At 41.1% G+C, this 23,160-nt stretch overlaps 2 protein-coding genes across 5 annotated transcripts; both read right to left on the bottom strand.

Annotated features, from left to right (window-relative positions):
* Positions 1–545: 545 nt before the first annotated feature.
* On the bottom strand, positions 546–10,296 carry si:ch73-22a13.3 (inositol-trisphosphate 3-kinase A). The gene is made up of 8 exons (XM_012866086.3): positions 9,604–10,296; positions 8,577–9,430; positions 7,613–7,697; positions 6,458–6,671; positions 3,022–3,226; positions 2,827–2,928; positions 1,645–1,716; positions 546–1,521 (listed from the first exon to the last, which is right to left on the bottom strand). Exons 2-8 carry the CDS (start codon positions 9,372–9,374, stop codon positions 1,297–1,299), a joined length of 1,701 nt encoding a protein of 566 aa, XP_012721540.2. The 5' UTR covers positions 9,375–9,430; positions 9,604–10,296; the 3' UTR covers positions 546–1,296.
* A 108-nt stretch (positions 10,297–10,404) lies between these two features.
* On the bottom strand, positions 10,405–18,666 carry LOC105928699 (seipin). 4 transcript variants are annotated; one of them, XM_036132461.1, is made up of 11 exons: positions 18,315–18,665; positions 17,796–17,899; positions 17,310–17,577; positions 17,148–17,226; positions 15,784–15,927; positions 15,658–15,693; positions 13,080–13,214; positions 12,854–12,951; positions 11,650–11,779; positions 11,461–11,566; positions 10,405–11,364 (listed from the first exon to the last, which is right to left on the bottom strand). In XM_036132461.1, exons 3-11 carry the CDS (start codon positions 17,564–17,566, stop codon positions 11,219–11,221), a joined length of 1,131 nt encoding a protein of 376 aa, XP_035988354.1. In that variant the 5' UTR covers positions 17,567–17,577; positions 17,796–17,899; positions 18,315–18,665; the 3' UTR covers positions 10,405–11,218. The 4 variants fall into 4 exon arrangements, with proteins under 4 accessions (XP_035988354.1, XP_021173973.1, XP_021173974.1 ...); XM_021318298.2 differs by having other exon boundaries at positions 17,796–17,894; XM_021318299.2 differs by having other exon boundaries at positions 11,461–11,536; positions 17,796–17,894; positions 18,315–18,662.
* Positions 18,667–23,160: the final 4,494 nt, after the last annotated feature.

Here is a 23,160-nt window from a genome sequence, read left to right as displayed (position 1 = left end):
GGACAGATACACTCATTTCAAGAAAATTTTACTTAGTTTCCTTTTTGCGGTGCACACAGGATTTTTAATCTCTGATCATTACATCCAAGCAAAAATAAATAAAGAAATGAAACTTATGCACCAAGTCCAGTTTCCCCCCCCCCCCCCCCCCCCCCCCCCGTGTTGGCATTGAAACACATACAGATGTGGATTGAGCAACAGAGTTGAGAATGTGGGTAGCAGCGAGGAGAAACCTGCCAGATCTTTGCTGCCAACGCCCGACAGCTTTTGGTGGAGGCAGAGTAATGCTTTTGGTCAGCATCCCCTTATCTGTGTGAACAAGGTTTGTAATCAATGGATGCAGATGCAAGCAAATGTCAAATTGAGATTCTGCAAGCAGTGGTGATCCCATATCTTCACTCAATAGCCTCCAATATGCCATTGATGACCAGCATGAGGACCATGCACTGCAGAGGGCCTTTTTTTTGTTAGGTAAAGATAAAAAAAAAAAAATCAAATAATTTTCAATGAAATAAACACCAAAGAAAAAAAGAAGTATAGCAGAATAAGGTGTTTAAAATAGGCAGAGGTCATTTTAATTGATACAACCCGAGTGATAGACTCAGGTTGTCAACTTACAAATGCATTTTCAACTATGCGGCATTTAAAAAAAAACATAAAACAGATTTATAAGATCTATTGTTAAAGGACAATGTTCATACACAGAAGTGATTGACTAAGAACAAATTTCCTTCATTGTTGTACCAAATATCGATGTAATGATGATGTGGATAAAAACGTTCGCTGTGGTTTATTTAATGTAACTTGGCCCACCAAACAGAGTATAAAGTGTCTGACCACCAGAACTAAGGTAAAAAAAAAAAAACAACAACAGGAAAACACATAATTGAAATCATATATTAGGTAACGGAAACGCAACACATGAATTTTATCAGTTTATGTTAACTGAAGGCAAAAAAAAAATCAACATTAGACATACAAACATGTACTGACTTAAAACAGGCAGAACATGAGTTTTTGTGCGTGATGTCGCGCTTAAAGAAACTACATTATACATTTTTTTACTATTATAACATTTAATACAAAACAAAAATGAGCAAAAACTCTCCCAGCTGTTGGCATATGTACATACCAGATGTACAAATAAGCAAATTAGCTTCCACTTCGTATGTCTTTGAATGTCAGCTTCACTGAAACGGCCATTGTTCCTGTTTCTTCTTCTTCTTCCTGGAGGAATCCGGGTGATTTGTGTCACAGACACTTCAGAGAACTTCATGTTTCACGCTTTGCCTCCCCTCAGCTGGCGCCCTGCTGCTCCTCGGCCACGCTGATGGCCTGGCTCAGAGCCGTGAGGATGGAGGTCAGGCCAATCAGGTAGCCGTCCTCCCTGCTCCCCTCCACCCAAGGGACGCCGTGCTGGAGCTCCCTCGAGTCGGGGAGAGGCATCGTCTTCCCGAAGTCTATCATCCAAACGCTGGCCTTGTTGTGGTCGTGGACGAAGAGAAGCGAGCTGCCAATAACCTGTGGAGGAAATAACGAGATTGGCTGAAAGGTCATTGGATCAAAGCCAACACGATCCGTGTGGTTTTCATCCCTGATCACGACGACGTCTCTCTCTCTCTCTCTCTCTGCTCGTCTACTAACCTCGTGGGTTCGGAAGAACTCAGAAACCCTGAGTGCGTCCTTCAGGTCCAAGAGTCTGGAGTGGTACGCGTTCTGAGAACACACAAGGTCACATATCAAGGTTTCAGTGGCAACAGATTGCGCCCACACATCACAGGCTGAAATAAGAGTAACCTCATATAAAAAAGGGAGGACAGACATGTGAGCTTAAACATTTGTCTTCCAAGAAAGATAAAAAAGGACATACGATTATAGAACCAAATTTTTTTTAAATTGGTCTTCCAAAACAGCTCAAGCTCAGTCAAGTTGGATGGAGAGTGTTTTGGGAACAGCAGTTTTCTGGTCTTGACACAGACTTAGACACACACAAACACAATTATTTAACCATTTTATTGTCATTCTGGCTGAATGTTTAGGGTTGTTGTTATGAGGACTGTGAGAAAAGCATCTCCACAACATGATGCTGCCATCCCACATGTGTCTTCAGACTGTAATGTTCTGTTTTTGGTTTTGGTTTAGTGTTTGATTGTGTTACTTCTTTCATGCTTTTGGGTTTATTTCCTTTGTAGATTCTGTCTTGTGTTAGGGTTTTGTTTAGTCTGTATATTGTTTTAAGTAGTCCGGTCTTTGTGTTAGTTCTTATTCTGTGCTTAGAGTTTATTCTCGGTCTTAGTTTTATCCTTCTGTCAGTCTCGTTATTGTTTCCACCTGCCTGTGGTTAATTAGTTCCCTCCGCTCACCTGTTTCTCTGCTTATTCAAGTCTCACTCCCTCCTCAGTTATCTGTCGGTACGTCATACTCTCATGCTTATGCACCTGTTCCTCCATCTTTGCAATCTCTGTTTTTGGTAAGAGCTCCCAGCACCTTGTTTCTGTTTTTGGATAACCTGTTCTGTTTGTTTTTGCCCAGTCAGTTCGCCTGTTCCGTCAAGTGTGTCTGGATGTTTGCCTTACCCTTGTTTTTGGATCCTGTTTTTGTTCATCTGCCCTTCAATAAACCCAGTTAAAGAAATCACAGTGTTTTTGGCTAAAGATCGGGTTCTGTATCACACCATTCATCACACAGACAGTTGTTAATGATGGTTGTCTTCAGTTTAATATTTAAGGGCGGCTAGATTCGGGTTGAAATTTAATTTGTTCTCATTGTGATGTGATTTGGAGGCCATGTTTACCACTGCTGATGTGCTGTGTAACTGCGACTAACCAGAGTGTCCAGCTGACTCCTGGTGAAGTAGAGCAACGCCTCTGTGATCTCAGTCAAAGTGTGGATTTTTCTGAAATCACGCTGGACACTGCCGTCCTCCATCTGCAAATCAGAGACGACAGGAAAACACCTGACACTACTGGATCTGCATCATTCTTTGTAAAAAAAAGCTCTAGAACTGAGTTTCTTTCGTACCATAATGCCTTCAATCCGGAAGCCCAGCGTGGACGTGGAGCTGGTCGTGTCCCGCCACTGCAGGTAGCGCCATTTGGTCACTCCTTTCTGAGCGTGTTCCTCAGCTGTCGGTGCCGACGGGTCTATTTTCAACATCTTCTGGTACATGTCGCTCCTAGGACTGGGTTTAGTCCGGGCTTTGATCAGTTCCTCCTCCTGGAATGTCCTGAGAGGGAAATGCTCACATGGTACATCCTTCCAAAATGCGCTTAATTTGACACCGTTTTTGTAAATTCAATATACTTCCATCCGTCTAAGATTTAAGTAAGGACACCTGCATCACAAGAAATCAAACCTTTTGGTTTCTGTCATTGCAAAACCGTATGAAGCTTCACCTTCAGCTGCTTTAATACGCATTATTCCCAACTTTCCCCACTGTGGGACAATAAAGGAATTCCTATCTTATTATTGTAAGTTTGCATGTGTCAGATGAACAAAAGGAGCTAATAAATGTATGAGATTTGTGGAACGTTATCTAATAAATGAAAGGTTCAGGAATTTTGTAATGATGTTTTGTGAAGCTGTAATCAACGGTCAATATCTTGCAGTCATGTTAGATGATGTATGTTAAACAAAAAACACCAACAACAACAACAGCAATAAGCAAAAACAATCCTTAAATGGAAAAGCAGAGTGTTGGAAAAGCTAATTACACTCCTTGTTTCACCACTTTCAGCATCAAATGTAATTTTTCCCCCCCTCCTTTTGTCAAATTTTGATCCACTCATTCCTACTAAACACCTGGATTGCTGAACCAGTTCTTGCCAAGCTTTCTCATTCACATTTTGACCTTGGAACATTTTATATAAACAGGACTTTGTGACCAACTGATTGAATTCAAGGTTCTGAAGGTCATGTGGCTCCAAAGCAAGCCCAAATTGTTGTGGTAATATCTTGTGTTGCCAGGATCCGGAGGTAGTTGTATGTTTTGTGTCAGACACACTTGATTATCTCATCAGGCCACAACATTAACAGACAGGACAGACTATGAATAAAACTGGAACTGAATTTTCGACTGCAATGCAAATTGTAGTTGACAATAAAATTAATTGATTGATTGATTGATTGAAAAGAACACTCATATCTTTCCTGGAGCCTTTTTAGGTGACCTTCAGAGCCAGAGCAGTTCTGAAATACTCAGATTATAACTCCTCTCTCGCGAGTCCTCCGCTACTCAGTGCAGCCATAATCCCCTGGCCGCCAAACCTTCAGATAATCCAAGTCTAAACACGCCGAAAAGAAAACCCACCCATGTCCACTCACTCATCTGCCTTCAACTTAAACCACTCCAGGATCGGCCTCCTCCCTTTACTTAACAAGTAAGACCAGATCCAATACTCATTTATCCTCGTCCTCCCCTACTCAGACCTGCTGGTCTGCTTTAGGGATCACCAGCTTCATCTGAACAGTCATCAGTAGACCACATTATATTTTAATTCTCAGTGATAAATCACCTCCACCTTTTTTTCATTGTTATTAAACCTTTATTCTCTCATTGAGACACGACTTCAAATTTATAAGAAAGACCTGTCCAAAGGACATGTTCTTCTCATAGTACATCCAACTTTGCTAACCTTAGTTGTGCTGCCACATATTTTTTTAGAACCAGAGTATTAGTCTTTTTGTTATTGTACTGTCATGAAAAGTGTTACAAACTAATACCTGCTAAGTCCAAGATGGAGCTGTTAGCTTTTTGCAAATTTTCTGACCACTGAAGAGTCTCACAATAAGAGAATTTGTTTTAGTGTCAACTCGATGAGGTTGTTTTAAATCTCATAAAAAAGGGTGGAAGGGTTGCTACAATATTTCGTGATTCGCTAAACTGTAAGCAAGTTTTGCTTGGAAAATTTGACTCTTGAATATTTGGGAATTGAGATAAAAGGCCATAAACAAACTCTGGCACTAAATATATATGCAAAACCCCAAAATATGAGAAAATGTCTTCAATGACTTTAATGAGCTTTTATCTGTTATATGCTTTGATTATGATCGTTTAATAATTGTGGTTGATTTCAACATCCATGTTGACAAGCCAAAAGCAGACGCAAAAAAGCTGTGTGATATACTTAATAGCTTTGGTTTGACTCAACATATCAAAAAACCAACGCATATTCAAGGACACACTTGATTATCAGCAAGGGTGTAAATATTTCCAAGGTCTCTGTAATTGATGTTGCCTTGTCGGATCATTTCTCTATTATCTTTGAAAGTACAATCTCTGTCTACTCGCTGAGCAAAACCGATATAACAAAATGTTCTTTTACAGACAACAGCTAACACCTTTAATCAAATATATTCCTCTACCTCATTTCAATAGCATAACATTGAAGCAACTGGAGAGCTGGGTCGGACACTCTGGTACAACACTCAATTGGTTCAAATCCTACTTAAAGAACAGGGATTTCTTTGTGTCAGTCAGTGACCTCTCATAGGAATGGAAAAAAGTGGGATACCCCAAGGTTCAAACCTAGGACCCCTTCTATTCAATATCTATATGCTCCCACTAGCAGAGGTTACAACGAGAAACAGGATTAGTTACCATAACTATGCAGATGATACACAGATCTACATTACGATGTTTCCAGGCGACTCTGAAACCATCCATGCACTGAACAGATGCTTAGAACAAGTCAATGCATGGATGTGCCAAAACTTTCTCCAGGTAAACAGAAACAAAACCGAAGTCATCATCTTTGGACCCAAAGAAGGGCGAACTAAGGTCAGCACACTGCTGAGAGTCGGAAATGACCTGGTTAGCCGAGAACACTAAAACTCCTACCAGACAAATATGACGAAAACAATGCTAGTAAAGCTGCTGTCAGACCAGCCATCGCTTTAATGGTGCTAAAGCTAATATTTTTGTTTGGGAAATATGAGTTTGCAAAGCCAACTTTTCCGTTCGCTGTGCCCACCAGGATGGTACACTGGCTGATTATTCTCACTCTGGTACTTTTTCCTACTACTCTCCAATATTGCATTATCTGCTGTTATGTCGCCATGACCAAATTTTTTTCTCGTCATAGACGTTAAACCTGCCAAAGTGTTTCAGTCTTTAGCTGTGACTTATTCCTGAAGGGGTCATCAGTGAAGCTATTGCTGCCAATAACTACAAAATCTTTCTCTACACATAGATTAGCTATGTTTCACACCTTGATGTAGCCACCAAACAAGCTGATAATGCTTTTAATCCTTTGCTTTTTCTTTAATAAAGAAAATACTCCTAGATCAGTGATTTGACATTCAAAGCCCAGTCAATCGTACAGGTAAGACGGTGAGGTTACAAAATGTCTGACTGAACCCCACTTTCTTTTAAAAAAAGCAAAGTATCCTTTAAAAGGTTTTTAATCGCCTTGAGTCGGTTAGTTTTCCAGCTGATAACTTGCAGAGAAAAGCCTACCTGACTCCCATCTTGCAGTCCATGATAACAGGCCTCCTGAGGCCATTGAGTAAGTCCTCCAGGCGGATGTAGCGATGTTCTCCTCTGGTGACCAAACCATGGTACTGCGGGACAAAGGGTCTCAGCGCGTCTCTCATCAGGCAGTCCAGACACTTTGCCTCCAGTTCACTGTACAGTTTCAGCACCTCCCCTCCTTTGCTAACCTGAAAATTACCTGGGTGACAAAATAGCACGATAAGATAAAAGAAGCAGCAACATACAATAAATCTTGATCTGCTGAATTTAATAGTACACATTTCTTTTAACAAAGCATTTGTTATAATGAGAGTGAATAGATATACATCCCATGATTCATAGCATATTTGTAATCTTAAAATAACAAACTTCAGGGTATTTTATAAGGATTGTATGTGATACACCAACACAAAGTGGTTTGTGATTCCAAAGTTTAATGGCCTAAATTATTTGGTAGAGACAGCAAACAAACGGCCTTATAAAGGCCAAGGAACACAGCAGACAGATCAGCCATAACATTGTGGAGAAGTTAAAGGAGGTTCTTCAAGAGCTCTGCTCCATCCATAATATTACATTCTAGGCAAGGATTATTAGGGAATGTCAGCCAAGAGGGCAATGGTAACATTGGGGGAGCTGCATAGATCCACAGCTTGGGTGAGAGAATCTATTGACAGGATGGCTGCAATTGTTAGTTAAAAAAAAATTGCCTTTTTTGATGGTGACAGCATTATGCCACAGAGAGAAAATCACTTGAGACACTGTAGACTTACAACCCGGGCTAAAGTGTTTAGATCAAAGTAAAAGTGTTAAAATGGACCAAAGTTCAAATCTAAATAGAATGGCAAGACATTAAAATTGCTGTTCAGAGACTCTCAATCTAAATTGACTGAGGTTGAATGTAAAATGAACAATAATTTCAGTCTTTAGGTGTGCTGTACCTGCAATGAAAGGTGGTTCAACGTTTACTAGGGGGGTAGAATAAAAACGCACACCATACTTTCTTATTTGTAAAAACAAATGTAGAAACCATGGTTCCTTCTCCTTCTGGATTAAGAACACTGAAGTTGTGGTTATAACATGCGAAAGTGTGAAAGGTTAACAGGTATGTAGACAATGTGAGATACCGTAGAAAGTACATGCCTTGATGTCCAGCCAGCTGGACCCACGAGCTCTGCCGCCGAAGTGACCAGTGCATCATGGTAAGGAAGGTTTTCCATGTGCGACTCTGTGGGACCATCAAAGACAAAAAATGTGTTCTTCATGTAGGAGAACGATTGAGACCTTTATTATGAGTCCCTGAGACGTTTGATCAGAATCTTGTGCAAATTAAAAAGGAAATCTATCGCTAAACTCAAAGTCTCTTCTGTTTTTTTTTAATCCAGGATTGAACTTTATTTGGCATCATCTACCGAAAATGTCCTGTGAAAGTCTGGCTGTACCAGAAGTGCTAAATGTGAGCCCAAACACAGCATAGCTGTAAACTTAAGATCTACTTTGTATATACACAAAACAGCTGCTACGGCACCGAGACATGGCACAGAAAAACAACAGCTACAGCAGATCTGAGCATGCTCAGTAGACGTACTGGAGCAAAAATGAAAACACGGCTTCAGTTTATTCTGCTTCCTTTAGCAATAAGCAAGATTTATTCCAATAAAGCATTCTAGCTTTTATCCCAAACTATGAAGAATGCCGATTTAAACTTTACTGTGTAAAACTCATCACCTTCAGTCCTGCTACTAAAGGCTGTTTTGTCAGTGTTTATCAGAGCAAACACCCTGAGGCCAGGGAGTGAAACATCTACTTTCTAGTCGTCCTCCCACTATTTACTCCTCCCTTTACTCATATCTGTTGCAGGAGCAGGAGGCAGCCATGCAAACGCCATTCAAATCTGACCGTGTCAAAGTCCTCTTTCAAGCCCATGCAAATCAGCAGAACCGCAGGTGCAGAGAACAGTTGAGAAACATGGTTTTATTTCTTTTCCATGGAAAACCAGGGAAGGAAAAGACGGACAGAGGGCATAACAGAGTAATGAAGTGGATCAATCGCATAAAAAGATAGTTTTTTGAGGTGAACGTGTGCTTCCTGAACGAGGGGCTCTCACCTTCCTGAAGGTTTGCCTTTTAGACACTGCGTCGTCTACGTCACTGAAGACCTCGTCACTCTCTGAGGAGAGGTTGATGGAGGAGCAGGAGGAGGTGGACGAGTGCAGCAGCTTGGAGAGGATCGGATGCCGGTGACTTGACGGCTCCATCACGACGTCAGAGTCCTCGTTATGCCCCTCGGGGGTCTCCGTGCTGCTGCTGTTGTCCCCCTGAGCTCCTGAGGTGGAGGAAGGCTTCCGGCCTTCCTTCTCCTCGTTGCTCCCGTCTCTCTCCAAACTGGAGCTTCTGCCTCTCCAGTGCTTCCCCTCGTCCCGCTCCTCGTCGTCATCTTCCCCTGCCGTTCCACTCTCCTCGACCCTCCTCTTCCCGCTCCACCTCCCCCTCTCGCAGCCGTCCGTGCCGACTTCGAAGCTCCCTCCCAACCTCTCCTTCCTCCTGGACCTCCATCTGGCTCTGACAACTTCCCGGGAATACTTTGCGGAGTCGTTCGCTTCACGAACTTCCACAGTCGTCTCCTCCTTTGCGTCTGCCAGGAGCAATTCAGAGTCAGGATCATTGTCCCAGTCCAAGTCTTCTCCCAGTCCGCCTATGCACTGGCTGTAAGGGGGGAAGCTTTTGGTCGCCAGGAGCCTGGGCCTGAAGCTGCCTCTGGCCGCAGTGCAGCTGCCGGACGGCCCGTCGCTGATGGACAGATGTTGGTGCGTCTCGTCTGAGAGTCCGGTGCATGAGTCGGTGTCTTCTATCTCCATCTTGCTGCCCTCCATCTTCAAGCCCGATCGGTCCCCTGCTGCGTCCATGCTTGTGTCCCGAGCAGAGCGGAGATGGCGAATCGGCTCCGAGTGCACCACATGTGCTTGTACAACAGGGAAATATTTACGAGAGAGTTTTGAATATGATTCAGGAAATATGTTTGCAGGCGTTTAAAAAAAAAAATTAAAAAAATTAACAAAAAACGTTTCAAAGGTTTCTTTTTAAAGGACACAAGTTGCAGAATAACGCCTCAGAAAGCTGCAGGATGCACCTTACCTCCTCTATCCGGCGCCGAGTCGACAGAGACTTGTGGCTGACGCCGAGTTACGTCCCCCTCTGGTTTCTCTCCGCTGGAACCACAGTTTGCATGTGGTGACGTTATGATGTTTCCAGAGCCCGGCTCTGGGCTGGCTGATGGAGCTCAGCCAACGGCGCCTCAGGGCAGGATGACATCCAGGAATGACGGAGTCAGGCGCTGTGGAGTGCCATGTCCTCCCTCCACTTTTATCACATCAGCCACACTCACAATTTCATTAGATAGAGCCCATGCAAATTTTATAAATTTTAAGAGACTAAAAATTGTGTCCTAAATGAATATGTTTTTAATGCATGATAGTTGGAACTAACTAAAATTAATCCTGATTCGAAAGGATTAAAGAGGCCGACTGTAAAACAAGATAGAGGTGCCGTCGTAGTTTTATGTCTTTTCAGTAGCGTCTCTGACAGAAAAGCTCATTTACATAAAAACAAAAAAAAAAAAATACAGAAAATAAATTCAGAATACCAGCGAAGCCTAAATTGACTCGCGTTTCAGGAGGAAGCTATTCACGCAGCAAATTGATAATCCAAAGCGCACAAACTGTAGAGAAATACTGGCCTGAAAATTATGCTGATGTGCAGATATGATTGGTTAATGGAAATGTTTAGATGATGTGGTACTGAGCTCGCTCCTGAGCTGTTTTGGTTATGTTATGCATGTAGTACAGGCCTAAAATAAACACCATGCCCAGAAAGCTACTTTGTTAGAAATGGTTAGAAATAAGAAAAACAGGGAACAGATAAAAAAAGTAGTGATAATTATCTGCAGCAAAAGTATTTATTGAGAAGCGCAACAGCAGTGTATAAACTCAGAAAATTAAAACAACAATGTTGTTTTACAGTTCAGGGCTCCTGCCCAGTTAAAATGAGCGTGTTCCTGGCCTGGATGGGATTGGGATTAATTAGAGGATTAAAAATATCTGCATTTTCAAACTGTATGTTCTGTTCCTTTGTCAAGGTCAGAAAGATCAGATTTTTTTTTAAAGTTGCACAAGGGCTTTGTTAACTGGTTCTTAGATAATAGATTTAGTTTAATCCACTCAATCAGCCATCCATTTACCCACCTGTCCATCCATCCATCCATCCATCCATCCAGTTTAGTCCATCCATCCTTCTGTCCGTCTGTTCTCGCTCCATCCATTTTTCCATGCATTAACACATCCATCCATCCATCCATCCATCCATCCATCCATCCTGTTTATTTCCTCTGGTTTCATTTTTGAAGCCTGAGGTGAAAACAACTGAGAACTGTAGAAATTTAAATCAGGAAACAAAAGTGATTTTAAACTTGAAAGTAGGAACCCCGTTCTAAATACTTTTTGTATACTCTGCCAAGCATTCTGGAGAAGTTTTTCCTCACTACAAAATCTATTTCACAAAGCGTGACCAAAAAAAACTGCAAATATGAAAGGTATATAGGGAGTTATTTCAGCGCTAAAAGTGAAAACGCAGTCTGGAGACAGGATTCAGAGTGCGCGACGCAACGTCTTTCAAAAACATTTCAAAGGACAGTTTAGTGTTAATTTCTGATACATTGACTTTTTTTTGTCTTTCCTATCTTCCAATAAACGCCTCAGGCTGCCTCAGACTGGTTCAGGTCACCCTGATTAAGTGCGTGTCCGTTCTGCCTGTCTGTGTTGCTGCAGAACTGCAGGTGGCGATCGTCCTCACTCAGGTCTGTGGGATCAGTCTGCAGGGGACCCAGCCGCTCCGCAGCATCTGCCAAACACCACCAGTCAAGATCAGCCTCAGGTTTTTGTTTGCCAGAAACTCCAGCCTCACATGGCTGTGCCAACATGTCCATTTTCTTTGCACCTGCGCTCGGATCCTTTTCCTCCAGAGGCTCGTTAGTCACACCGTTGCCCTCTGGCTTGTGTCCATCTGTTGTGAGCTGTAATTCGGACCTCAGAGAAAGGTCAGACTGATTACACGGCAACATACTTGAAGGCTGCAAACCCTCTGCCCGCTCGGATTTGTCTGGTTAAAAGTCTCGTCTCCTCTCACCTGCTCTGGTTTCTGCCCCAGTTTCAGCAGCTGACTCATGTAGCTCAAGATGAAGAGGAGGCTGAGGAAGGTGAAGTTGCTTGCAACGCCTACCAGGGCCGACAGGACGGGGAAGTAAAACAGCAAGTATCTGAGAAAAGAAAAAAAACAACAAAAATTCTACAATTGTCGATGTTGGATTTGAGAAAAAAACAGGGCTGTGTTACCATCTGCTGCAGTGATCCTTCAGAGGGATCTGACAAACTCATCATCTGTGCCAATCATTGTGAAGGCTGGCCAGGATTTAAAGTGAAAGGCTTTTCTTTGTTTTTTGCCATTCTGTTGCAAATATCAGGCAATGATAACCTGAGTAAATACAAAATTCAGTTTTCAACCATTGATTTCATTTATTAAGGAACAAAAGCTACTAAAATAACCTGGGTTACATTGAAAAAGTAATTGACTTCCTCGTTAAATCCACATTTACTCCTCTGGTCTTTCAGGAAAGCTGAGGATAATTTCACCAGCTTTTCCCTAATGTCATTATTGGCTCCCCTGTGGAATCAAGAAATCATTTAGAAACTGTCTCACAACATGAAGTAGGTTATAAGCAACACATCTTTGCCCAATTTAAATAAACTCAAGAACAGATGAGAAACAAAGCCATTAATATAAGCGAGTCTGGAAAGGGCTACAAGGCTTTGTGCCCATTGATACCTTTAGTTTCTGTTGTCACGTCTACCTGAAAGAAATTACCTTCCAAGAAATTGATCAAACTACTTCATGCCTAAAGCTCAATGATCCCAGTGTTAAAGATCATGAGATTACAGACGCTGGGGCTGCAGAAAGCAGTAACTGGGAAACATTAGATAACTCACAGACACTGAGGACTCAGAGACTGACATACATTGGACAAAATGGACTTATTAATGAAAATGGGTCTGTTTTGTCACATCCACAATAAGATGAGACCCTTTCCTGGATTGTGATCTATTTAAGAGACCAGCACTGAAGCTGTACCACTCCTCTGGCTTGTTCACATTAAATGCGTTAGAGCATAGTTTCTGTTTCAAGAGTCATTTCTTACAAAAGAAAACAATAAAAAGACCACTTCTCCGGGGTAAAAGTCTCTACACCAGTCAGGCCTTTCAGCTTCAACTAACCCTCATGTATATTATCAGAAAGGCCTGATTCTGTGCAGGGATGTGTGAGCTGTCAATCTCACCTCAAGCCAGTGAAATGGGCGTGCACGTACAGATGAGACGAGTAGATCTGGACCTTGCTAGACAGGATCTCAATCAACGCTGTGACTGAGGGGGCATACTGAGCACAAGCAAAGGAAACATTGTTCATCTCCAGTGGCAGGAATCCGCTCCGCCCAAACAAAACCCATCTCCATTTTAAGATTTAAAAAAAAAAAAAAAAAAAAAAAAAATCTCTTCGTCACTCACCGGGTCGTCTGTGAACTCTGAGAAGAGCTCCACCTCCACGACCTGCTTCTGCTCGGCTGCTCCGGTCAGAAAGGCGGGGAGGAAGAGCACCGTTCCCAGAGTCTTCAGCAGGTCTGATCGGTACCGCAGCATTCCCTAAACACAACGAAACAACACATTTTAGCTACACATGTCAACAAATATGTTGGCACCCCGTTATATAGGTATGTAAAACGGCCTAAAATTAACCTATTTATTGCAGAACCATACTGTCAATGCTTTTTGGACAGGCAATACAAGCGTTGATCAAGTTGGGGGGAAAAATGTAATGTTACAAAAGGACACCTACAGGGGTTGGACAATGAAACTGAAACACCTGGTTTTAGACCACAATAATTTATTAGTATGGTGTAGGGCCTCCTTTTGCGGCCAATACAGCATCAATTGGTCTTGGGAATGACATATACAAGTCCTGCACAGTGGTCAGAGGGATTTTAAGCCATTCTTCTTGCAAGATAGTGGCCAGGTCACAATGTGATGCTGGTGGAGGAAAATGTTTTCTGACTCGCTCCTCCAAAACACCCCAAAGTGGCTCAATAATATTTAGATCTGGTGACTGTGCAGGTCATGGGAGATGTTCAACTTCACATTCATGTTCATCAAACCAATCTTTCACTAGTCTTGCTGTGTGTATTGGTGCATTGTCATCCTGATACACGGCACCTCCTTCAGGATACAATGTTTGAACCATTGGATGCTCATGGTCCTCCAGAATGGTTCGGTAGTCCTTGGCAGTGACGCGCCCATCTAGCACAAGTATGGGGCCAAGGGAATGCCATGATATGGCAGCCCAAACCATCACTGATCCACCCCCATGCTTCACTCTGGGCATCCAACAGTCTGGGTGGTACGCTTCTTTGGGGCTTCTCCACACCGTAACTCTCCCGGATGTGGGGAAAACAGTAAAGGTGGACTCATCACAGAACAATACATGTTTCAAATTATCCAAGATTTGCGCTCCTTGCACCATTGAAACCGGCGTTTGGCATTGGCACGAGTTACCAAAGGTTTGGCTATAGCAGCCTGGCCGTGGATAGACCCTGTGGAGCTCCCGACGGACAGTTTTGGTGGAAACAAGAGAGTTGAGGTGCACATTTAATTCTGCCGTGATTTGGGGAGCCGTGGTTTTATGTTTTTTGGATAGAGCAAAACTGTGCTCTTACCCTGCTAATTGGACCTTCACACTCTGCTCTTATTGGTTCAATGTGCAATTAATGAAGATTGGCCACCAGGCTGGTCCAGTTTAGCCACAAAGCCTCCCACACTAAAATGAGAGGTGTTTCAGTTTCATTGCCCAACCCCTGTATAGTAAGTTCAAGCAGAGAGAGAGAGGGATCTTTGACCCTTTACACCAGAGATGTCCAAAGTGTGACCTGGGAGCCATTTTTGCTCAGAATAGAAAAAAAAAAGAAGAAAATCCCAATTATTTTCAATGAGCCCAGAAGAATTTGCAAACTGATGACCATCAGACTAATTTGTTAAGTTTAAGATAATGCATGCTGATACTACAAACAAAATTTACAATATAATTTTTGACTTTACAATTTTGGCCCACTTAATGAAAGGTTTGGACACCCCTGCTTTTCACAGTCTCTTTAGATCATCCAGAGTCATGGATTATCTCTGATGTTCAGAATTCTTTTATTGTCAAGAAAGCACAACGAAATTTAAAGAATAGCAACTCTCAAAGGCAGTGCAAAAATCTCTCCGGGTACTCCGGCTTCCTCCCACAGCCCAAAAACATGACTGCTAGATTAATTGGCCTCTCTAAATTCTCCTTATGTGTGTGCGAGAATGGTTGTTTGTCCTGTTTGCCTCTTTGTTTCCCTGTCATAGATAGGCGACCTGTCCAGGGTGTACCACGCCTCTCGCCCACTGACAGATGGATATAGGCACCAGCAACCCTCACGACCCCACAAGGGATAGACGTGTTAGACAATGGATGGATGGACTTTACAGGTTTTTACCAGGGGTGCCAATAAAACTTCATGTTTTCAGTCAATGATGAACACCTATACAGGAGTATCCATGTTCTAGCTAATAATCATCATCATCATAATAGATTGGGTTACAAGCTAATTTTTAATAAATGTTTACAGTGTTGAGCTCTGCATGGTGACTCTAGAAACTTACAGTGGAAATCTTTAAACCAATTACTCAAAATTCCTCCTAATGAGTGCTTAAAAAATGAGAAGTTAAAAGCAGAGGAAAGAAGAAGCAGTATCAGGCCTGAGAGACGCGTCATTGGGTGCGTGCCTAGATTTTCCTCCAATATCTCCTTGGGAATCATTTTGTTGATTTGTCAGTTTTATTTTTATGCATTTTCCTAACTTTGACTTAGGAAAAGCAATGAAGCTTTTAAAAACTTTCGGGAAAGCCTGAATTTATTGATCAGGGAGGGTAACCCTTGATCACTCACCCTGGCGTCTAAGTCCCTACAGCACTGAGACCACCGTCTGTTCCAGCTGAGCTCAGCACAAGCACACGCAGGCCTAATTTAGCTCACGCCGAGAGGGTTATTATGCATCACTGTACTCACAAAGCGAGAGCTGGAGGCCTTCTGCAGCTGGGTTGCCTGAGAAACACGGCGCTTTGTGAATTATGGCAGAAAGGGATCAGCTTTGAGCAGAAATTGCGTTGGAATGTCAAGATGAGTGCGTCTTACGGTGCGAGCCGAAGAAGCCACCTGGCCTCCATCCTGAGAGAAACAAGTGGTCTTGATCATGAACATCCCCACCTCGTGATTTGTCGGGGAGTCGGGCATCTCCAGCTGCAAATACACCCGATACGCCTGGCCAAATGTCAGCGCCTGTAGGAAATCACCATCTTAAGAGACACCCCACCAATCGAATCAAACAAATTATTTATAACACATACAGAGCGTAGCTACAATATTTACACACCTTGAACCCGTCTCATTTTGTCAAACCGCAGCCACAAACGTGAATGGATCTTATTGGGATTTTAGGTTCTTGAACAACCCAAAGTATCACAGGGTTTTCAGTTTTACCAAAAAAAAAGTGGTGCTATTTAATTAGTTTTTTTTTTTTTTGGTGCAACAATGATACTTTAATTAGCTTGTACTTATTGCAGTCCAAACAGGACTTTTGGGTTTCTTTACATTCCAGTTTTTTTCCCCCCTCTTTATATTCTTCAGTTGCTGCCGTCTTAGTTTATACATTTGTGAATTAGGTTCTTACTTCCTTCTCGGGTTCCTTGTACAATTTGTATTATCTCTGTTAGATTTCTTCCTCGTGTTTTAGTCTATCCGTCCCGTTCCTTACATCCCTCCCCTCAACTCCTCTGTCTTCATCAGCTGCTCCTCATCTCCACCTGATTGCTTTGGCCCGTTTCTCCCCGACCCTTTTCCACATGGCTCATCTGCTCCCTGGTTCTTATATTTTAACGGTAACACATTAGCATCCTCGTCCCTCTGTTTGGCCATCTATCAGTTCCTGTGCTTCCTGCCTGATCTCCTTGCATGAGACGAAATTTGTAAGTTCACTTTTTATAATTAAGCGCTTTATTTTTGCCATCAACATGCTCTGCTCTTGGGTCCTCGTCATGACAAATGGGTTGAACAATTCTCCAAGAGATGTTCAAAGACAGTTTTATAACCCAACCCTGTGTGAAACTTCTCCACAGCTTTATCTCTGACCTGTTGGTTGTTTCCTGGTTCTTCACGATGCTGTTTGTTGACTAATGTTCTCTAAAACCTCTGAGGACAGAAACAGCACAGCTGGATTCAAACTGAGAGTAAACTACACACAGGTGGACTCGATTTGCAAATTAGGTGACACTATATTTTATTTAGGGTCCAGAGAAACCAATACAAATGCACACTTCATATTTTTATACGCAAAAAAACCCCCACCCACCTCTTATTAATAATAATGCACTACTTTCTGTTGCATTATCACATTAAAGCCCAATAAAATACACTCAAGGTTGTTTTTGTCACAAACTGTGGGAAGTTTGAATACAGTAAACACTGCAGGTAATGCTGTAGATAACGTTACGTGTGCTTACATGTTTCTTGTTTTTCATCAAAGAGACGTTGGCCACAGGATAGGAGCACCAGAAAGATGACGGTGATTCGCAGTCTGTCCTGTGATGGGAAAAAGACATTTCAACAAGATGTTAACAGTTTTCTGGGTCCTTCTTTAGCCGCGCCAAACCCGCTGTATCCACCTGTAGTAGTAGTACACGGGGGCAGAAAAGGCCGCCTTGGGCATGTACGAGTAGTAGAAGGTCCCGTATAAAAAAGCTGCTATGAAGAGGAGCAGAATCACTATGGAGATCACGGTGAAGCCCTGCAGGAGTCTCCGTCGTGTTCGTGAGATTCCCAGGACGACTGCATGCTGGAGCCTCAGCAGGACCTGAATGATGATGACTGAAGGTTCTCTAAGTTCTTCCTCCTCTGAGGGCAGGCGGCTTTCCTGATCCATGAGGTCTGAAACTACAGAAAATGTTGGGTGTCAGAACATTTTGGCAAATTTATTCGAGTGTAACTAAACCGGTGACCCGGTAAACACAAAGCGAAATTGAGGATTCGCTCTCAACGAAACGAAAATTGTGAAGTTTTCCAGAGTTTCTTGGAAAATGAGAATATAAAGCACTGCTCATAAACCAGAAGAAAAAGTGTAGCGGATGACATTATAAATGAAGGGCACGGACCTTTAAATTCAAAGAAATGATGTCACCAAAACCACTGAGTCCAATTGGTCTCAATGCGAGGCCTTTCACATCAGATGACTCCAAACTGAGTCTGCCCAGCTGCACTGTAAGTCGAGTTTGTTCGTTAAAGGCCTTTTAACAGAAAACTATCACAAAATGGTGAACAGAAAACCAATAAAACAATGAAACTAAGTGACATTATAGCTCCCCCAAAGAAACATAAAACACAATAAAAACATTGGAGAGAAAGCGTGAAAGTTTTTCCCAGAGTCAAATAACTGCGAGGTGAAAGGCTCTGTCACCATTGGTTGGTCCTCACAGGCAGATATTAAAACATGTTTTGAGACCAATGTATAATAAAGTTCATGGGTCGTGTTTAAAAACAACTTTAGCTGCATATTTAATGTCTAAAAAAGTATGAAAAATATAATCAGGCCAACACTACGAGGTTGATGATGGTAAAATGCATATTAAAAACAGATCTATTGGGTAACCAGACGCATTTATGTAAAATCTCACCTCTGGCTTCTGTTGGCAGACTGAGCGCTGTTGGGAAATTGCTCCCTGCAGTCTCTTCGCACGCTGTTCTTGGTGAAATGTAAAAACAACTCCCCTCAGTGTCTTATCATCAGGTCCTTAGAAATCCTTCATTGGATGGAGTTTAGCCCAGCCCACATGAAGACAGTTGCTTCATCTGAGATCAAGACCTCAAACCTCCCCGAAAGATAATTTAATATAAACAAATTTTATGTTTCAATCTTTTTTTTAAATCAAGATTGCTCAAATTTGTACCTTTTTTTAATATCTTGTTTATTAGTTTCCTGGATTTTGAGTGATATTAAATGTGAACAAAGAGCTGCTTCCTTTTTTATTGCTTTGCAAGTCTGTTTTTGAGCAAACTGTTTTTGTTGGCTTCTCTGATCTTTTCTCTCATTGTCATCTGACCACCTGTTCTGTTTCCTGTTCACTCACCTGGATTCAATCAAGTCATTATTCTCTCTGAAACATTTTGTGCATCTTACCTTGAATTCGCTCTTAAATACTGCAGTAACTCAGATTTAGGAGAAACACACACACAATATATGTGTGTGTGTGTGTGTGTATATCTATCTATCTATCTATCTATCTATCTATATATCTATATATATAGATATATAGATATATATCTATATATATAGATGTACTGAGGGACAAGTGGAGAATGACAGTAAACATGGGTTAGTTAACGGGATCTCATGTGAAGCACCTGGGGCAGAAGAAGACTGAGGAGGGCGGACTAATTAACATGAATAGAGCTGAATGGCGATACAAGGACACCAAGGGGGAAAGTCAAATAGAAAATAATACCTAATGCACAAAGGAATGAGGAAACCAAACTCAAAGGAATTAACCAATGATAAAACCAAACACCCAAGGATCATGACAGCATAGTTTAGTCCGGTTCAACACAATACGACAATGTAGTTCAGAAGGATAAAGTTCAGTTCCCCACAATTCAGTTCATTTCAGTTCCATTTAGTACAAATCAGTACAATTCAGTTTTGTTCAGTTCAGTTTAGTTAAAGATCACACAACTCAGTTCCCTTCAAGACAGTCCAGTTCAGTTTTGTTAATATAGTCCAAGGTTTGGTACTATACATTTCCGTGCAGTTTCTTTAAGTACCCTTCAGTTTAATTTATCTCTCTTTAGTTTAATATTACATTAGTTTAATAGTTCAGGTCACCTCAGTTTAGTACATGCGAGTGCAGTGCACTTCACTATAGTATGTTTGGTTCAGTTCAGTTCGTTTCAGTTTCAGTTTAGTAGAGTTTGATCAAGTTAGCTAGATAAAGGGCGGTTTATTTTAGCTGAACACAGTTTATTATCCTACAGCTGGGTTCAGTTGATTTATTTTAATTATTTAATTTTATTCAGTAGCTATTAATTCAGTTAATTTAGAGAACAGCTGAGTACAGTCCAGGTCAGCACAGTTAAGTTTGGTTCAGTTCAGTCTACAGGCATCACGTTAAATTAAATATTACATCTTCTATTTAGAAATTACTTTCCAGAAAAATAGCAGGGTTGTGGCATCACCCTTAAATTATAAACTGATTATGTAAATAATGTTTATTTTGCTATGCTTTTTTCAGAATTTCATTTATAGAAAATATTTAATGAATGTAAAACCTTGGTTAAGCCAACCACGTGTCATGGTGCAATTGGTTTAGATCCAGTTCATTTTTATCTGAAGCATAGATTTAGTAGTTTTGCTTCTGCTAGAGGAGTTAAAAGCTCCAGGTTACACGTTAATGGCTGACCATGGTATAATCAAGCTTTTCTGCAACATCTTGTGTTTGAAGATGTTTTTTTCAGAGCTGGTTCACAGAGACTCAAAAGCATACTGTTATTGTGTTGCAATTGATTAATTTTGTGGGGATTTTTAAAGAAAAAAACGCACCATTTTAGTAATATTATGACCTAGAGACCAAAGAGCACTCTGCATGGTTCACAGTTTGTTAGACTCCCTCTGGCAAATAGCATTTAAGTTGCAACAAAAAACTCTTTGTCCTCCCCTTTTTAAGGGTTTAAGGTCAGTTTTCTCTTAGAAGAGGTTCTCAGATTGTCAGGCTGTCTTGCACATATTGTTATTTTCAGTGTTGTATAGTAACAAAGTAAAAATACTTCACTACTGTACTTAAGTATATTTTGTAGTACTTTATACTTTTCTCGAGTATACATTTTTTTGATAACTTTTACTTTTACTTCACTATATTTCTGAACTTAATTGCATACTTTTACTCCAATACATTTTCAATGTTTGGTTTAGTTACTCATTACAAAAAGAGAAAGAGAGACTCACGCAGGCAAGTGTTTTAACCCCACCTACTGATTGACTGCGACAAAGTCGGGACTTGCCTGACCTTGTTCATCCCCACCAACAGTATAAGAAGCTGGTTCAGTAGTAAAGCAGGTTGAATTAACCCTGTTGTATAGGTAAAGCATCTAATAGCAGAGTCCTAATTTTCTTAACTAAATGATACCTGCAGGTGTATCTATTAGCAGGTTTCCTGTAGGTTAATTGGACCTGGTTTATCACTTAACCATGTCCTTAGTATATACCCCCTGGTCTAAATTTTGCCTGCACTTGGTTGTTTACAATTTTAAAGTGGATAGCACTGACCTTACTTGAAGAAGGAAAACTGAAAGCATAGAAAAAGGTTGTATTTTCTGTCTAAACTTGGTCTAAATTTCTCCTGCACTTGGTTGTTTATATTATTTCAAGTGAATTTGACTTTCAAAGTTTACCAAAATGTAAAAATGTCATTCAAACTGCATTTGCTTTGTTTTACTTTTTACTTATACTTTTTATTACATTACTTGAGTACATCTATTTTTACAGTAATTTTCATACTTAAGTACAAGACATTTCAGATACTTTAAGACTTTAACTCAAGTAACATTTCAGTCAGTGACTTGGACTTTTACCAAAGTCATATTTTGGAGAGGTACCTATACTTTTACTTGACTCTGAGATTTCAGTACTTTATACAACACTGGTTATTTTGAGGTTTATGTAAATGTTCTGAGTGAGTCTTTGGAGTTTACTTTGGATTCGTTTTCAATTATATGTCTTTTACCCGATCAGGGCAGCATTTTGTGTGATCAGGGCAGCATTTTCATTTTACACTTTATCATTTTGTTCTTTTGAAATGTTTAAATATGACAAATTTTATCTTTATTGTAATTCATTTTTAGGTATTTCACTTCTGCCCCTTTCTTTTCCTGTAAAGCTGTTGTGTATGAACAGTACTAAACTTGCCTTGCCAAAAGATTTACTTTAAATTGGTATTTGAAATGTTGCCTTTTGCGTAATCAAAACACAATCTTTTAAGGTAAGTGGCGTCACAAAGATTTTTTTCTGAAAATGGACACAAGACAACAAATGAGTGGGGAAAAACAGCATAAATAGGGGGAAATAAATTAGTTTTTTGAAAGTCTACAAAAATCTAGAAGAATCTTTGATTGAGCTCATCCCAAAGGATTGAAACAATTTTGAAGCAGAATAAAAAACTAAATTGTATGAGGTGTTTGCACAACAGGTCACAGTAATTTTGACGTTCTAGAAACGTTTTATCTTTATGTACTTAGTTCATCTCACCTACTCCTTCCGGCAGATTAAATCTGGAACAAAATGACGGCACTGTTAACCTAAAATAGGTCGATAAACGGCACCAAACAACGCAAGCATGACCATGTCATGCTATGTCCATCCAGTAGGGGGCGGTATGCCTTCTCAGATCAGAAACACCGCGCCAAAACACTTTTTAGTGAGAGAAGAAGACACCCGGCAGTATCGGCGCATGTTTACAGTGTCTGTTGCATTTTGAAAACAGCAGAAAAGTAAGCTTTATGTTGTTTTAGTCAGGGGGTTGCGAAGCCTTTCCTCTACATTTAGCAAGATTTAAATGACGCTAATATTGGTTCGCCTTGATTTGAGGAAGTCGTGCTGTTATTTCTCCTTGACGGAGCATCAAATCCAGCCACTGATAAAACTATAAAATATCTACAAATAAATAAAATAAAAAAGTGCACCCTGTTTTAATTCAGTTTTTAAGTAAAGTGACATTTTTTTTGTTAACCTTTATTTATAGAAACTTCCGCACTGGTATTATGTTTTTTTCTTTCTTTCTTGAGAATAAGAAGTTGTAAAGCGGTGAGAGAAAAAGTAAGCACACCCTGCGGTTTAGCAGCGTACAGAAGCATCATTGTTCTGTCGCATGGTACTGGGGGGTTGAGACATCGCTTCAGTTCATCTTGGTTAGGAGACATGTTTAATTATTTATGCACAAACCTCTTAGGGTCCTGCTGCAGCACCTTTCCCAGGTTGGGGTCTGGAGCCATTGCTTGATTCTGGTCTTTTGGAGCCATCCTGTTGTAGGTTTACCGCTGAGCTGTTGATGGCCCAGGAGGAGCAAAGCTTTATTTACCTCACCGATGGGCTCAGGGTTTTTGTCTAGATTATGTTCACAGTCAACTCTAAGACCAGGTCCTGTAGCTGCCATTGAAGCCCAAATCATCCCCCTCCACCACCATGCTTCACTGTTGGTCTGTGCTGACATGCTCACTTTGGTTTTAACCAAACATCTTTGCTTTGGTGTCTTCTGTCTAAAAGGTGTTGTTCCAGAAATGTTGCTGTTCGTTCAAAATAAGTTCTTGCCAACCTAAGCCACGCTGACCAGAATCCCCACACAGAGAATTTCTACACAAGCCAGGCCTCTTGGGTCATTTTCTGAGATTCTACTCACAAACTTCACTATTTCACACTTGAAAACGAGGCCTTTCAGTTTGAGAAAGAGCCGTTTGGTTTTCTGCTGTTTTCCTGAT

This window comes from Fundulus heteroclitus, unplaced genomic scaffold, assembly GCF_011125445.2.
Source record: "Fundulus heteroclitus isolate FHET01 unplaced genomic scaffold, MU-UCD_Fhet_4.1 scaffold_51, whole genome shotgun sequence".
NCBI classification, from domain to species: Eukaryota; Metazoa; Chordata; class Actinopteri; order Cyprinodontiformes; family Fundulidae; genus Fundulus; species Fundulus heteroclitus.
The sequence above is the reverse complement of the archived record's forward strand: the minus strand, read 5'-3'. Positions and strand labels throughout refer to the sequence as shown.

Excerpts from the sequence above, each read along its gene's own strand:
- si:ch73-22a13.3 (XM_012866086.3), bottom strand. The coding sequence starts at position 9,374 with ATGGACGCAGCAGGGGACCGATCGGGCTTGAAGATGGAGGGCAGCAAG. Across the intron at positions 1,717-2,826 it reads GGAGTCAGCTGGACACTCTG|AACGCGTACCACTCCAGACT; the intron begins GTTAGTCGCAGT and ends GTGTGTTCTCAG. Across the intron at positions 1,522-1,644 it reads AGTTCTTCCGAACCCACGAG|GTTATTGGCAGCTCGCTTCT; the intron begins GTTAGTAGACGA and ends TTTCCTCCACAG.
- LOC105928699 (XM_036132461.1), bottom strand. The coding sequence starts at position 17,566 with ATGGATCAGGAAAGCCGCCTGCCCTCAGAGGAGGAAGAACTTAGAGAA. Across the intron at positions 15,694-15,783 it reads TGGCTTCTTCGGCTCGCACC|GCAACCCAGCTGCAGAAGGC; the intron begins GTAAGACGCACT and ends CGTGTTTCTCAG. Across the intron at positions 11,365-11,460 it reads GGAAAAGGATCCGAGCGCAG|ATGCTGCGGAGCGGCTGGGT; the intron begins GTGCAAAGAAAA and ends GGTGTTTGGCAG.